The sequence below is a fragment of the Cyprinus carpio genome, chromosome B18 (genome assembly GCF_018340385.1).
Source record: "Cyprinus carpio isolate SPL01 chromosome B18, ASM1834038v1, whole genome shotgun sequence".
NCBI classification, from domain to species: domain Eukaryota; kingdom Metazoa; phylum Chordata; class Actinopteri; order Cypriniformes; family Cyprinidae; genus Cyprinus; species Cyprinus carpio.
The window spans coordinates 25924818-25941336 of record NC_056614.1 but is presented as its reverse complement, the minus strand read 5'-3'; the positions used below and the strand labels follow the sequence as shown (position 1 = coordinate 25941336).

Genomic DNA, 16519 nt, shown 5'->3' with positions numbered 1-16519 from the left:
TACATCTGAGCTGTTTTATTAACTGATGTTCATCCCGTTTTCATGTGTGTGTGTGTGTGTGTGTGTGTGTTAGATCTTGTTGAACGCCGCAACATCCACACTCTGAACCTGCAACACAAAACACACACGTCAAGCTTTACGTGACATTTGAAGACTGAAGCGCTCAGTTTATGGGGACGTTACTCACGTAGTCCTCAAACTTGGTGATCTCCTCCTCCAGGAAGTCTGTTCCCACCTTGTCGTCCTCCACCACGCAGTTGATCTGCAGTTTCTTGATGCCGTAACCCACGGGAACCAGTTTGGAGGCTCCCCACAGCAGCCCGTCCACCTGCACCGACCGCACACACTCCTCCAGCTTCGCCATATCCGTCTCGTCGTCCCACTGCGAACGCCGGGAACAAAAACATTAAAAACCTTGAGAAGCGTGGCCTGAAAGATTGAAGCAATTTAAGGTAATTCAGTCTATCAGACTAATGGATAGACTGCCATGCGGTTGCTAGGGTATTATGAATGGATGCTTAGTGGTTGCTAGGGGTGTTAAAGTGCTGTTTGGAAGTTCTGAGTTGTTGCTAGGTGGTTGCTAGGACATTGTAAGATGGTTACTTGGTGTTCTGTGTTGCTGTTGGTTTATAAGGGGTGTCCTGGGTGGTTGCTAGGGGGTTACGGATGGTTGCTAGGACATTGTAAGATGGTTACTTGGTGTTCTGTGTTGCTGTTGGGTTTATAAGGGGTGTCCTGGGTGGTTGCTAGGGGGTTACGGATGGTTGCTCGGGACATTGTAAGATGGTTTCTTGGTGTTCTGTGTTGCTGTTGGTTTATAAGGGGTGTCCCTGGGTGGTTGCTAGGGGGTTACGGATGGTTGCGAGGACATTGTAAGATGGTTACTTGGTGTTCTGTGTTGCTGTTGGTTTATAAGGGGTGTCCTGGGTGGTTGCTAGGGGGTTATGGTGGTTGCTAGGACATTGTAAGATGGTTACTTGGTGTTCTGTGTTGCCTGGTTGGTTTATAAGGGGCGTCCTGGGTGGTTGCTAGGGGGTTACGGATGGTTGCTAGGACATTGTAAGATGGTTACTTGGTGTTCTGTGTTGCTGTTGGTTTATAACGAGTTCTGAACATTTGCTAGGGTGTCCTGGGGGATTGCTAGGGGGATATGGATGGTTGCTAGGGTATTGTAGATGTTTGCTAGGCAACTGCTAAGTTGTTCTGGGTGGTTGTTAGGGTGTTGCTAGGGGTTTGCTAGACAGTTGCTGGTGTATTCTGGATGTTGCTAGGGAATGTTCTGGGGGTTGTTGCTAGAGAACTGCAAGATGGTTACTGGGTATTCTGTGTTGCTGTTAGAAAGTTGTTATGTGGTTGGTAGGGTGTTGTGAATGTTTGTTAAGGCTTTGCAATGCAATTGCTAGTGTGTCCTGGGTGGCTGCTTTACTACTATGTTCTCCAATAATTGCTAGAAGGTTGCTAAGGTGTTTTATGTGGTTGCTAGGTGTTACTGGGTGTTCTGGGAGGTTTGGTTGGGCATTGCTGGGGGTTCTGATGGTTGCTAGTTTCAAGATGTACTTTCGTGGTTTAAATTAAAATTAAAAATATCGGCAACTAACCAAAATAAGTAACAAAGAACTAAAACTGAAAAAGATAAAACTAAATGAAAAAAGTAAATAAAAGATTAAACTAAAATTAAAAATTACAACTTTTTGGTTGCTAGGGTAGTCCAGGTAGCTATTAGGTTGTTTCTATGTGCGGTTGCTAGGGTAGTCCAGGTAGCTATTTGGTTGTTTCTATGTGGGTTGCTATGGTGGTTACTAGGATGTTCTAGGTAGCAGCTAAGTTGTTTCTATGTGGTTGCTAGGGTGTTCCAGGTAGCAGATTGGTGTGTTTCTATGTGGTTGCTAGGGTAGTCCAGGTAGCTATTTGGTTGTTCCTATGTGGTTGCTATGTGGTTACTAGGATGTTCTAGGTAGCAGCTAAGTTGTTTCTATGTGGTTGCTAGTGTGTTCCAGGTAGCAGATTGGTTGTTTTCTATGTGGTTGCTAGGGTAGTCCAGGTAGCTATTTGGTTGTTTCTATGTGGTTGCTATGTGGTTACTAGGATGTTCTAGGTAGCAGCTAAGTTGTTTCTATGTGGTTGCTAGGGTGTTCCAGGTAGCAGATTGGTTGTTTCTATGTGGTTGCTAGGGTAGTCCAGGTAGCTATTTGGTTGTTCCTATGTGGTTGCTATGTGGTTACTAGGATGTTCTAGGTAGCAGCTAAGTTGTTTCTATGTGGTTGCTAGTGTGTTCCAGGTAGCAGATTGGTTGTTTCTATGTGGTTGCTAGGGTAGTCCAGGTAGCTATTTGGTTGTTCCTATGTGGTTGCTATGTGGTTACTAGGATGTTCTAGGTAGCAGCTAAGTTTGTTTCTATGTGGTTGCTAGGGTGTTCCAGGTAGCAGATTGGTTTTTCTATGTGGTTGCTAGGGTAGTCCAGGTAGCTATTTGGTTGTTTCTATGTGGTTGCCAGTATGGTGGTTCCTATGGATGTTTACTAGGTAGCAGCTAAGTTGTTTCTATGTGGTGCTGCTAGGGTGTTCCAGGTAGCAGATATTTGGTTGTTTCTATGTGGTTGCTAGGGTGTTCGAGTCCAGGTAGCTATTTGGTTGTTCCTATGTGGTTGCTAGGGTGTCCAGGTAGCTACCTAGGATGGTTCTAGGGTAGCAGCTAAGTTGTTTCTATGTGGTTGCTAGTGTGTTCCAGGTAGCAGATTGGTTGTTTCTATGTGGTTGCTAGGGTAGTCCAGGTAGCTATTTGGTTGTTCTATCTGGTTACTATGATGTTTTAGGTAGCAGCTAGGTTGTTTCTATGTGGTTGCTAGGGTAGTCCAGGTAGCTATTAGGTTGTTTCTATGTGGTTGCTAGGGTAGTCCAGGTAGCTATTAGATTGTTTCCATGTGGTTGCTAGGGTAGTCCAGGTAGCTATTTGGTTGTTTCTATGTGGTTGCTATGTGGTTACTAGGATGTTCTAGGTAGCAGCTAAGTTGTTTCTATGTGGTTGCTAGGGCGTTCCAGGTAGCAGATTGGTTGTTTCTATGTGGTTGCTAGGGTAGTCCAGGTAGCTATTTGGTTGTTTCTATGTGGTTGCTATGTGGTTACTAGGATGTTCTAGGTAGCAGCTAAGTTGTCTCTATGTGGTTGCTAGGGTGTTCCAGGAAGCAGATTGGTTGTTTCTATGTGGTTGCTAGGGTAGTCCAGGTAGCTATTTGGTTGTTTCTATGTGGTTGCTATGATGTTTTAGGTAGCAGCTAGGTTGTTTCTATGTGGTTGCTAGGGTGTTTCGGGTAGCAGCTAGGTTGTTTCTATGAGGTTGCTATGCAGTTACTAGGGTGCTCAGGATGGTTGCCTGTTTTTATGGGCAAAAAAGACAATTCAGTTTAAAAAAAAAAACATTTAAACATACTTCCATGTCATGTGTCAACAAAATAAAAATACTTACCGGTTTGACGTCTAACAGGATGGATGATTTAGCGATGAGGGCAGGTTTTTTGGCCTTTTTGGCAGCGTATTCCTGCAGCCGCTGCTCCTTCAGTCTCTCGGCCTCCTCGTCCACCTCTTCATCACTGCCGAACAGGTCGATGTCATCCTCATCTTCCTCCTCCTGTTTTGCTGGAGCGGGCGGGGCTTTCTGGGGAGCGGCGGGACTGGTTCCGTTAACGGTTGGCGTTGTCGACCGCTTCTCTAGCGCTGACACGCGACTCTCCACCTTACTGAGAGCAGAACGCAGCTCCTCCACCACTGAGAAACACAACGAGAACAATTAAGCAAGTGCTTGCAGAAGATTAGGCAAAATGTAAATAAATGACAGCTCGTATGCAAATATTATGACATCACCACCTCCAGATGTCCAAGTAAATATTATGTTTTATTTCATATGAATATAAATATAATGCATGGGATTAAGAGACATAAAGACAGAATAGATGCTTAATGCATGCAAACAATGTTATTATCGTTAACCAAAACTAAAATTAAAAATAAATAAAATTATTTTTTAAATATAAAAAAGTAATAAAAAAACTAAAATATCAGATTAAAAGAAAAATATACGAAATAAATAAATTATGCAATGTAATTACGTTGAAGCACTAAAATTAATTTGAAATAAAAAACTAAACTAGACCAAAACTGAAATAAAAACAAATTAAACCTAATCAGTAATATTTAAAAAGAACAAACTAAGAAAAAAGAAAATTACAAAAAACTAAACTAAAATTAAAAGGAAAACTGAAAATAAAAGCTAACATTAACATTAACAATAACTATGATAATATATAAATAAAAAACTATAGTAGTAAAAAAATATAATATATAAAAAAAATATATAGTAAAAGTTTCTAAAACGTACAATAAAATTAAATTGGAAACTGAAAATAAACTGCAAACTATAACAGTATGTAATTAACAATAATAGTAATAAGTTAAATGGTAATATAAAATCTATATAAAAGCACTTAGTAATAAAATAAATAAAATATAAATAGAAAATAGAAAATAAAATGACATTAAAAAGAGAAAATAAAAGGTAATTCAAAAAATTTAGACTAAGTACAATAGTATATAAATAAACAATAATAGTACTACTAAAATAAATTAATAAAAAGCATGTAAAAGCACATAGCAAAACTACTAAAAATTAAACAAATTAAAATGAAAACTGAAAATAAAAGCCAATTCAAAACGTTAATAAAAACGATAGTATCATATAAATAAAAAATAATAGTAATAATAATAAAAAAATAGTATCGAATAACACAGTAAAATGACCAAATATTAAACTAAAATTAAAATGAAAAAAAAAAAAGCTAATTCAAAATACTAACAAACCCTACAATAGTATATAAATATTACACTGCATGCAAACATTAAAGATGTTATTTAATTTTAAAAAATGTACATCATTTATTTTTATTTACAAATTGGATTAGTAATGTCCTGTTGAAATCAGAAGAGTGAACAGTTTTCTAGTCTTTTGAGGCTAATGAAATCTTCTTTTCTAAACATTGTCCATTCATTCTTCCTCGAAATGACCAAAAGCATCATAAATGGAAGCAGAATGTGAATTAGGATTGTCACATTCTTTCCGATTTCCATCCCGACGCAAATGCAAAACTATGAGAATCTCTGAACACACACACCTTTGTGTAGACTCTGGTTCTCCAGTTCCAGGTTCTTCATGCGATCCGTGAGCTCCCCGTAATCAGCAGCGCTGCCTCCGCCGCTCTAAACACACACACACACACACACACACACACACACACACACACACACACACACACACGCACACACACCAGAGTTCCCATCAGCCCCTGCTCAGATACACAACTGCACAATGAGAGAATCAGGTCCACACACAAACACTACTACAGTCTATTACAACACTATTTTAATGTATCACATGACACACAACATAGATTTCGCTATTTTGTCAGAACATGCAACGGTGGTTTAGACATGTTTTGTTTTTATAATTCTAGTTGGTAAGTTTAATTCGTTTCAGTTAATTTGTTCCCTCCATGATCCATCAAAATTCAATAATTCATTTGTGCCCTCAATCAAATGTTCAAAGATGTTTCTGTAAGTTTGTAGGTAAACATTGTTTGTTTATGATTGGTATATTGGTGCAGTGATTTCCAAACTTTGTTGTTGTTTTTTGTTAGCCAAACATTTTGTAAGTTTAAGATAATATTTTAATAATTTATCAACACATTCATGTTTATTGGTCACGTGATGTGCAATTAAATTAAAAGTTCTATTTTTTGTGTGTGTTTTATTTTTAATGTTTGCATTTTAAAATGTATTTTTTTTATTTTAATGTTACATTCTTATGAATAAATTAATAGGTAAACAAATCAAATGTTTTGTTATAATATTTCTTAATTTATATTTTAAAATTTTGGTGTTTTATTTTGATTGTTTTTATTTTAATATTATGTCTTTAGATTTTTATAATTAAATTAATTATTAGATTTTCATTAACTCTATATTGGTGTGTATACGCTAAAAAGTAAAAAATAAATAAATAAATAAATAAATACATGCATACAAAAATAACTATAACTATACTATTTTTTTCATGATTATTTTAACTTGACTTTATATTTTAAAATATTATTTGGTTAAAATGACTTATCACTGGAAAAAAAAACATCTTAGAAACACCTAGAGTTATTATAGTTCAAATAAAACCATAAAAATTGTTATTCTTTATCCGTTAAATAAATGTTAACTGAAATAAAATAAAATATTTAAAAATGTTTCAGCAAACATTTCTCATTTTAATGATGTACCGAAATAAAAATGTATTAAAAAAATCTAACAAAAAGGAAAAAAAAGAAAACTAAATTACTGAAACTAACTAAAATTCTAACAGAAAATATATATATAAAAAATGTCTAAATACTAATAAAAACTATTGTAGTATCCAAATGACACAAAAATAACAAACCTCACAACGATACAAACACAGTGTCTTCTCTCGTTTCACAGCAGAAACATTAACAAAAATCCACACAGAAATGCATGCATCACAGATATCTTCTGAAACTCTCTACAACACATGCACACATGCACACGCGTCACGCACTGGCCAACTCGGCGTGAGCTGCTTTGGTGTGTGTCTGTGTCACACACACACTTACAGGAGACGAGCGGTGGGAGGAGTTTGATATTTTAGGGGCGGAGCCTCTACTTGGCTGCAAGGTTGTCTTCAGCTACAGAAGAGATCATTTATGAGGAAAGTGCAGATGAAGGAAGAGAACAGATGATTTAAGAGAGAAGAGCTGGGACTGGGACCTAGTGTGCTGCCTACATAGACAGCATATCAGAGATACACTCACGACGCAAAGCCCGATCCAAAAGGCAGGCGGTTGTTACAGAAGACAGTAGACAGCAAGACAGATCACTAGGTTGAGCTGCACGATTAATCGAAACAAAACCACTCACAAACCAGACTTTGTCAACAAATCAAAAGCTTTATGGGCTTTTGGAAAAAAAAATTAAAGACAGGCAAAATTTGTACTGTAATTGAGTTGAAGTGTACAATAAAGTTATTATTATTACTATTATTAATAATATTATTATTATTGTTGTCTTAAATGCTCCATTTTTATTTTACAGTGAAATTACAAAAGTTACATTTCTTATTTTAATATTTTTACCTCGTAAAAAAAACTATAATATGATGCAACCATAATAAATTGTGTAATAAACCGTGCAACCATTCAAACATGCAACAAACCTAGAGGTTTATCTTATTTATTTATTTTTAATTGCATTTTAAATCACAATTGTGATTCAAACATGGTTTAACGGCAAAATAAAGCTCCAAAAATAAAGCCAGTCATCATTTTTATTGTAATTTTACAGTTGTACTGTAAAATAAAATGATCGTCATCATTATATTATATTATATATTTTTTTTTTTTCTTAAACACTAATTGTTTTAAATAACATTTCTTGTTTTAACATTATTATTACATTTCTAATTAAGACAGTAAAATAACATTTTACTATAATTTTACAGTTCAGTCCTGTAAAATAAAATTATCATCATTATATTATTTCTTAAATACTAATTTTTTATTGTACAGTGAAATCATATTTTTCATTTTAATATTTTTTATTTAATGACAACAACATTTATTATTATTATTATTATTATTATTATTATTTATATTTCTAATTAAGACTGCAATTTTAGTTAAAATTATCGCTGTATTATTTTTTTAAATACTCATTTATTTTACAGTGAAATAATATTATTTTAATATTTTTTATTTTGTTACAACATTATTATTATTATAGTTATGCTAATATATATTAAAAAATGTATTCAAATTATGCAAAACCCAACAAACCTGTAGCTTTTCAAAAAAAAACAAACAAGTAAATTAAACAGCATTTATATCTTTCCCGTAAATCGTGCAGCCCCAGAAAGATCCATACTGCACTGTTCAAAGAGTAATGGTAGGTTTTTAGCTCGACTCACCCCAGCGAGAGATTTCTGGATGTTTTCTCGTGCTCTAGCGATGTCCTGAAGGATGCTGTTAGCTCCAGTGTCCTGAGACGAGAGACAGAGAACAGTGCTATTAGCACATATGCTGTACATACTGATGGAATAGTTTGAATAGTACATTTATTACTTGTTTGGGCTGTGTGGGTCCGTTCATCCGCTCGTAAAATTGCCGTTCCGCTTCATCATAACGTGGCTTATCGAACCAGATCCTCTCCTGCGCCAAACACTCCGCTGAAGTCATCCTGTAAAACACACGAGAGCTCTAACAACCTCACTACACAATAAAACAAACATCTTAAACATTCACATTTCGGAAATGTGCTGCTACAGACCTGTGATGTGATTTTATAGCTATATGGCTTTGATGAGAATGAAGGATGTCTGAGACTAAACTACAGCACGCAACAGTGTTGGGGAGTGAATTTTAATGCTAATGGTTATTATTATTTAGTAAGTAAAACTAAAATCATGAAGAAAAACATGGATAATGGTTAACTTATTTTAGTTAGTTGCCAAGGCAACATTTCTCATTTTAATTAAGTTTAACTTGGTGTACTAAAATAGCAAATCTAAATCATAAATAAAAATTAAAAAAATAAATAATAAAGATTATTTAAAACTATATGGACATATAAAACACACACATACACACACATAAAAAAATAAAAATAAAAAAGTACTTATACTTCCAAATGAAGAAAAAAAAAAAAAAAAAAAAAAGAAAAAATTTTCTGCCAAAGTAACAGCTCAATGGTTTAACACTTGAAAATGAAAAAAAAAGAATTATCATTATATTTTTTCTAAAAATCCTATTTTTTTTACAGTGAAACAACATTTCTTTTAATATTTTATAGACTAAACACAAAATTATTATTATTATTTTCATCATTATTCATTTTATTCATTAATTTTATTTCAGCTACTTGCAAAAGCACCATTGCTCATTTGCATTTAGTTTAACTTGATGTACTAAAATAACAAAAAAAAAAAAAAAAATTTCTAAAACTATGCAAACATTAAAAAACAATAAAACTGATAAAAATGACAAAAAAAAAAATTAAAAACACATGAAAATAAAAGCTCAGTGGTTTAACATTTCAAAACGAAAATAAAATAAATTCAAAATTAATAAACTATAATAGTACTAAAATAACAGTGCTAAGTAACTCCCCAAAACGGTTGCGTGAACATTACACTATAAATAATACACGCATATTAATGCAACCATGCAAAAATGATAAACACATCAAAAATGGCATCAACCAAACAAATGAAGAAACCCAAACGATGGTGACAAATGACTCTTCCAAGCCAACACAATGGACAAACACAGCAAGAATGAATATATAAAAAGAGACCAAAGAAAAACAAAAGAGAATGTCATGAGAAAAATATGTGATGACATGAAGATGGTGCACAGAAGAAGCAGGAAAGGTTGTTAACATTTTGTATGTAAATGCAATTAGTGAGATTGATGGTTACCTGAGAGTGAAAGTCATTTTAAAGTGATTCTGTCATTCACTGACCTTTATGTCATTCCAAACCCATTTGACTCACTTCTCGCCATGAAACACATAAGTTGGCAATGCGTAGGATTGTCATGAAAACAAAAGCCATGCAAGGTTTGGAACAACATGATTGTTAAAATGACGGAACTTTAATTTGTTGGTGACCTAACTAATTAACTACAGTGTGTGAGGGAAGTGTATTTTCTCGAGTATCGAGTCATACTTCTTCAGCTTCTGGCTAGAAGTGTTTATAGTTGTTTTGACGGATCTCGTCGCAGCTCCTTCATAGAAACGAGTCTCCGCCTCCACATAGCGACCGCGATCTAGCCACACCCTCTCGCTGTCGGCATGCAGGAAATAGAAGCGCGCCGCTCCCTGATTGGTGGTGATGTCATCGGAATCACGCCGATCGCAAACCACAGGTTTTTTTGGCGTGTTATTCCGCCGTTTGGAGTTGGACTCATCGCCGCTGGTTTCCGGGTTCCTCGGTGGCGAGCTCCGGCCATACAAGTTCTGATAGAAAGTCGCCTCGGCTTTATCAAAAAGAGGTTTTTGTAGCCACACCCCCATTGGAGGCGGAGGCAAGGAAGGGAGGCCGTTGATTGGTCTGGAAGCCGGTGTGGGCGGAGTCGGGGTTTGCGATTGGTAGCCCTCGTCGCAGCTGGCGGGCTGCAGTTGGAGAGATCTCGGTTGGTTGGGAACGCGGCCCACAAACTTGCTCTCGGCTGGGTCAAAGTTGGGTTTATTCACCCACACAGCTTGAACGACGTGATGACAAGCCTCTTGCTCTCCATGCCGGCAGGTTTCTTGCTTGTTTCTTGCGGAAGAACTCGCAGGAGCGGTAGTGCCGTTTTGCTGCTGCAACAGTCGTACGTAGTAAAGACTCTCTGCTCTGTCGTACGCGACGCGGTCGAACCACACCGTCGTACACTCCGATCGCAAACCCTCCAGCGTCGCGCTGGACAAACACCCCTCGGTACCTGCGGTGCTTCGGCCCGCCTGCCGTTCGGAAGAACTGGACTGATTCGAAGAAGAACTCCTGTGGCTTCTGTTGCGCATTTTCTTGCGTCCAGAAATACAGAGGTAGAGGAGGATTGATAAATAAACGAAAAAGAGGAAAAGGAGAGTGACAGGGAACTGGAGAATTAGTCACACAGCAGTAGGTTAACGTTAAACATGAAGTGTGTAAACTGTATGTTGCGAATTAAACAATTTAACAATTTAACGATTTAAATTGACATGGCAACTTAAAAGTGATGCAAGATGATGAAAAAAGTATGTATTACTATAATGTATTACTATAGACGGATTCGTAAAAAATATAAAATAGGCTACATCACAGCTTTAATGGACGTAGACAATGAATTTAGAGACTTTTTAGAGAGCTTTTTAGCATGCTATATTCATAGTCCGATGAATACTGTTTACACTTTACAAAAAACGAAATTGCTAAATAAAATGGGTATTTTTATGGAAGCTTTTTTCCATCACCTAATAAAAATATTAATTGCATGCATTAAGGTAATTGCAACTTTTTATCTCATAATTCAGACTTTTTTCACAGAATTGCAAATTAGCATGTCCCAATTCACTTTTTCACACAATTGCGAGTTTATATTTCACAATTGCAAGTTATAAACTCACACAATATATGTATATATATCATACAATTCTGATTTTTTTTATAATTATGAGTTATTATACCTGCTTATTGCGAGATGTAAAATGCAATTCAGAGAAGAAAAAAAAATGTACGAACTGCTATATTATAAACTTGCGATTTTGAGACAAACTCGCAATTCTAAGAAAAAAGTCTGAATTGTGCGTTACGACCTCGCAATTACCTTTTTTTTCTGTGGTGTAAATAAGTTTCCATATGAGAAACATGTTTGGAGACAGTCATTATTTTTACTATATGATTTAAGCGGCTCTTACACAAGACTGTTTTCAGATAAAAACAGAAAACTTTATATCCGTTCAATTGCCAACGACAACAGCAATTTGGGGGGGCTGCAATCACAATCCTTTAAAAACGGATTTTAAATTGTACGTTTTTTTTGTAAACAATATCGTTTTTGTCTCTACGTAAATTACGAAATCGCAAATTTGTGAAAACGGTGATGTCATGCGCATATGTATAATGCGCTCAGTCTATAGAAATACAAATATACGCAGACGTGCAGTGTTTCTTTACAACGTGACATCGCCACCTACTGGCCTGGCATGCATAATACAGCGTTTTTAGTTGTTTATGAGGATCCATGTGAACGGGGATCATTTTGGCAATGTTGTCATCTGTACGCAAAACTTTTCAAAAACGCAAAGGAAAAACATTTCTGTTTTTACTACATCGTAGTCATGTAAACATGCCTTTAGTAAAGCAAAAAATTACACACTTCAGCTTTAAAGTCGGACGCAATCACACATAAAACATTCTATGATTGCATTTAAACATGAAATACACTGAGCTTTACAATGACATCAGGCAGAAAACAGATAAAAAGGAAAAGTAAAAGTGGGATGGAGAAAAGGAAGGACAATCAAATTCAGAATGGACAAAACACACACAAATCCATATTGGGTCGAATAACATGAACCACATCCAAACTTTGTCTAAACTCACCTTCAACAAACAGGAAAAGCGGTCAAATAAACAGAATGTAGGACGTTCTTCACATCCAAACGAAGGCAAGCAATAAACCATAAAGTGTGATTAAGAAAAGTATTTATGTTTAGAGGACTTCACTCGTACATGCTCTCGAAAAGATGTACTGTGGTGAAAACATGGTACAGTGATGGTATCAGATAGCAATACCATGGTAGTGAATAATTACCATAGTATACACTACCAGTCAAAAGTTTTTGTATAGTAAGATTTTTTATATTTTTTAAAGAATTCTCTTCTGCTCACCAAGCCTGCATTTATTTGATCAGAAATACAGCAAAAGCAGTAATATTGTGAAATATTTTTACTATTTGAAATAACTGCTTTCTATTTGAACATATTTTAAAATGCAATTTATTCCTGTGATCTCAAAGCCGATTTTTAGCATCATTACTCCAGTCTTCAGTGTCACATATTATTAATATTTAAAACAGTTAAGTACATTTTTTCATGATTCTTTGATGAATAGAAAGATCTAAAGATCAGCATTTATCTGAAATAAACAGCTTATGTAACATTATACACTCTACCATTCAAAAGCTTGGAGTCAGTATAATTTTTTTTTAATAGAAATTATAGAAATTTATACTTTTATTTAGCAAGGATGCTTTAAATTGATCAAAAGTGAGGATAAAGACATTTACAATGTTATAAAAGATTCTATTTCAGATAAATGCTGTTCTTCTAAACTTTCCATTCATCCAAGAAACCTGAAAAAATTATATTTTGAGCAGCAAATCAGCATATTAGAATGATTTCTGAAGATCATGTGACACTGAAGACTGGAGTAATGGAGTAATGATGCTGTATTCTAAATCAAATAAATGCAGGCTTGGAAAGCAGAAGAGAATTTTAAAAAACATTAAATATCTTACAATTCAAAAACTTTTGGCTGGTAGTAATATCGGTGCCGATATTATACATTAAGTAATTTTCAAAACCGATTTGCCGATAAAATAATTTAAAGAAAGTTTTTGTCAGAGCCCTTGTTATTCTTACTTTTGACATTCATTTTAATTTTTTACACCAGACATATTGGTTTAAAATATCGGTATCGGCCCTGAAAAACACATATCTAGTATTATCATGGTGCCATATGCACAATAGTATTTTTTCTGTTACTACTTTTATGATTAAGATCACTTAATGTACATGAACATTTACCAGCTAAACTAATGTGACTAAAATAGGTTAATAAAAGACTAAAAATAGTTCACTATTATTATTTTTTAATAGTTATAATTATTATTTTTTAACCTTTATTTGTATAAAACTTTATAAAATACTGATTGTGTCAAAGCAGCTTTAAGGTGTCAAGCAGGAAAATAGTTTGTCAATAAGAGGACAATAACAAAGCTAAATTCAGTTCATTGATGATTCAGCTGTTCGCTTTTCCATTAGATGATGGTTTCTAGTGAACACCACTGTTAGGATAAGCACATCTGAATGTGCAATTAGAAGAAAAAACGTGGATTTTAAAGCGTAAATCACTCATTTTGTTGATTCAGAAAATAAATAGGTGTTATCCAGAGATCAAAAAATCAATAAATCTGTGCAAACCTCCGGTTTACCACGAGATCTTCGGATTTAACAAGAGAATGCGTCATTATTCAAGATCATCTGGACTTCCTGCACATGGAGGTGTCGGGCCCATCAAACAACACAATGGATATTATACAAGTTAATCGTATTTACATTGTGACAGTGACTGTAACAAAGGCACGAGCTTTTTGTCATGTAACGATCACGTATTGATCATTCTTACCTTAATAAATAAACATTGGAAAGACGTCTAACCGGCTTTTGAGCGCGATAAACACCCAGCCCAGTATTCTTTATTCATATAAACCAAGAAAAACAATAAATGAGTACCGTAAACCACCTCATTCCCCCACAGATATACTCACTTTAAGCGCTTTAGATTGTGTTTGAATGAATCGCTGCTGCTCCCGCGCGTTCACGGAACAGAAGGAGCGAGCGAGAGCAGCGCGAACCATTCGCGTTCACGAGCGGGGGGGGGGGGGGGGGGGGTGTCACTGCCTTAAAACCGCCACAAAACCGCCAAACATTACACTGATGCGGCTTAAATGTCTTTAAGTCAGTTTCGTATTCGTATGCATGTACACATAACACACAACTGCGCCACAGAAGAGCGGTTTAAATGATAATGTTGTCGCGACATTTTTCCACATGGTACATTCTGTCACCGGTTCCCAGCGCGACTGCGCCTGTGACGTCATCACACGACGGGAAAAGCCCTTTTACATTCAGTCATTTAACAGATGCTTTTATCCAAAGCGACTTACAAATGAGTACAACAGAAGCAATCAAAACCAACTTAAGTGCAATAATATATAGTGCTGTCTGTGACATGTCTTTTTAATAATAAATAAAGAGAAAAACAAGTAAATAGAACAGAAAAAGATAATAAAACAAATCAAAAGAATATATTTTTCTTTTAAATAAAAATAAAACAAGTCAAAAGAATAGAAAATGCTATTGTTAGAGGGTCATTTTATGTATATATATACATATATATATATATATATATATAATAAATAAAAAGAAAACAAGAAGACTGAATAGAAAAAGAATAGAAAATGCTAGTGTTAGAGGGTATTTTTATATAATAAATAAAAGAAAACAATACATACATATACATATATATAATTTTATTTAGTTATTCTTTACTTTTTTTTAGTGTAAAACCTTTTAGAGAAACTACTGGTGCTGAAAATACTTTGAAAGATACAAATATCTTATTTTTTGTGATAAATTCTTCAGATACAATCTTCATATCCTGCATTAATTTATGTTTATTAATCTAGAATGTTATCACTGTATTGAAACATTTAAGGGTTTAAGGGACACCAGTGCACTTACTGTATTGTTGTGAAACAATTAAATTGTATTTCTTTGATTTCTTTCCTAAATATTTTAATAAATACAGTGTGCACAGTGTCATTAAATAAGGCTTTAAAAACTTCTAAGAGCTCACATAACAAAATGAATCTCATATAATCTCAATATATTTCACCTGCAGAACATAAACTGAAAACATCTAGCACATTCATTTTGTGTAAAAAGGTCCCCATTTCAGAGCGGCTTTGGTTTCCGAATTCTGAAATTAATGTTTTTATTCAGCAAGGAAGTGTTAAATTGATAAAACATGATAATCAAGACTTTTTCTTTACAAAAGATTTCTATTTTGAATAAATGCTGTTCTTTTCAGAATCTACTTTTAGGTTACTCTTGACCTATAACTGGTTTCTCACACTGATTCAAACAGGACAAGTTTGTACCATATTGATATAAAAATGCAAAGAAAAAGAAAATATGTCCCATTCGTTGTTATTTACGACATGAAGTGCATTAAACATTAGGCTTCATTATTAAGGTTTCCCAAACTGGGATTCATAAACTTCATAAAGTGAGTTTAATAAAAAGCTTTTTTATTTTAATGGCTGCAACATATATAAACAACATAAATATCCAAATACCACTAGAACAGTGTTATATATTCTGCTGACTTGTGTACTTACATTATCTCAAATGTTTCGAAGAATGTTAAAATCCAGAGAAATAAGCCGTTTTAACTATTTTATTGATAAACATGCTCTTCTTTGCCTGCTTATATGAGATACACTGACACCTGCTGGACTGAACACATTATGCATAAAGCAGTATGCAAAAAATTACATTCACTAGCATACAAGTCAAACTTTTAGACACGCAGGATTGCATTTATGGAATAAAACCTTTTGATGTACGTGCGAAAATTAGCTTTCTTGATACAGTGTCCCAATATATGAATTTTATTACAGAGCTAAAAGTTTATTTATTAGTTTACTTTGTTTTATTTTTTACTTTTACAGCAGTGAAAAGCATTAAGTTTAATATTTAATCTAGAAGAAGATTATTCCAATATATTTAGCTCACTAAAATCATTTCTAGTTATATTTGTGTTATTACAGAGTTCTACCTTTTATTCTAAAAGGTAGAAAGTATTAATGAAAAGAAAACGTGTCAAAGCTTTTGATTGGTTAATAAATAACATAATGAGGGAAATTTCTTCAGGCTTCAAATTCTGTCAGTAAAGATACCGAGACGGCGCCCGATGGCTAAGTTAAAGTAGTTAAATCGTAGTACTATTATAGTTAAGCTTCACACCTCAAAGAAAGTCTAAAGTTGTCTAAAAAATTATAATTATTTAGGAAAAGTATTATAGAGCTTAATATAGACATGTAACATGATTCGTAAACCGCATAATATTACCAACATTCTGCAAAAAGGAGGAGACATTAAA

The 16519-nt window shown here is 34.5% G+C and overlaps 1 protein-coding gene across 8 annotated transcripts; it reads right to left on the bottom strand.

Annotated features, from left to right (window-relative positions):
- LOC109113526 (elongation factor 1-delta) lies at positions 1-14215 on the bottom strand. 8 transcript variants are annotated; one of them, XM_042744599.1, is made up of 10 exons: positions 14121-14204; positions 12172-12218; positions 9772-10610; positions 8168-8282; positions 8014-8085; positions 6665-6736; positions 5162-5246; positions 3463-3761; positions 188-382; positions 1-108 (listed from the first exon to the last, which is right to left on the bottom strand). In XM_042744599.1, exons 3-10 carry the CDS (start codon positions 10605-10607, stop codon positions 70-72), a joined length of 1713 nt encoding a protein of 570 aa, XP_042600533.1. In that variant the 5' UTR covers positions 10608-10610; positions 12172-12218; positions 14121-14204; the 3' UTR covers positions 1-69. The 8 variants fall into 8 exon arrangements, with proteins under 8 accessions (XP_042600533.1, XP_042600535.1, XP_042600536.1 ...); XM_042744601.1 differs by having other exon boundaries at positions 9775-10610; XM_042744602.1 differs by lacking the exon at positions 6665-6736 and having other exon boundaries at positions 14121-14203.
- Between the last annotated feature and the right edge of the window lie 2304 nt (positions 14216-16519).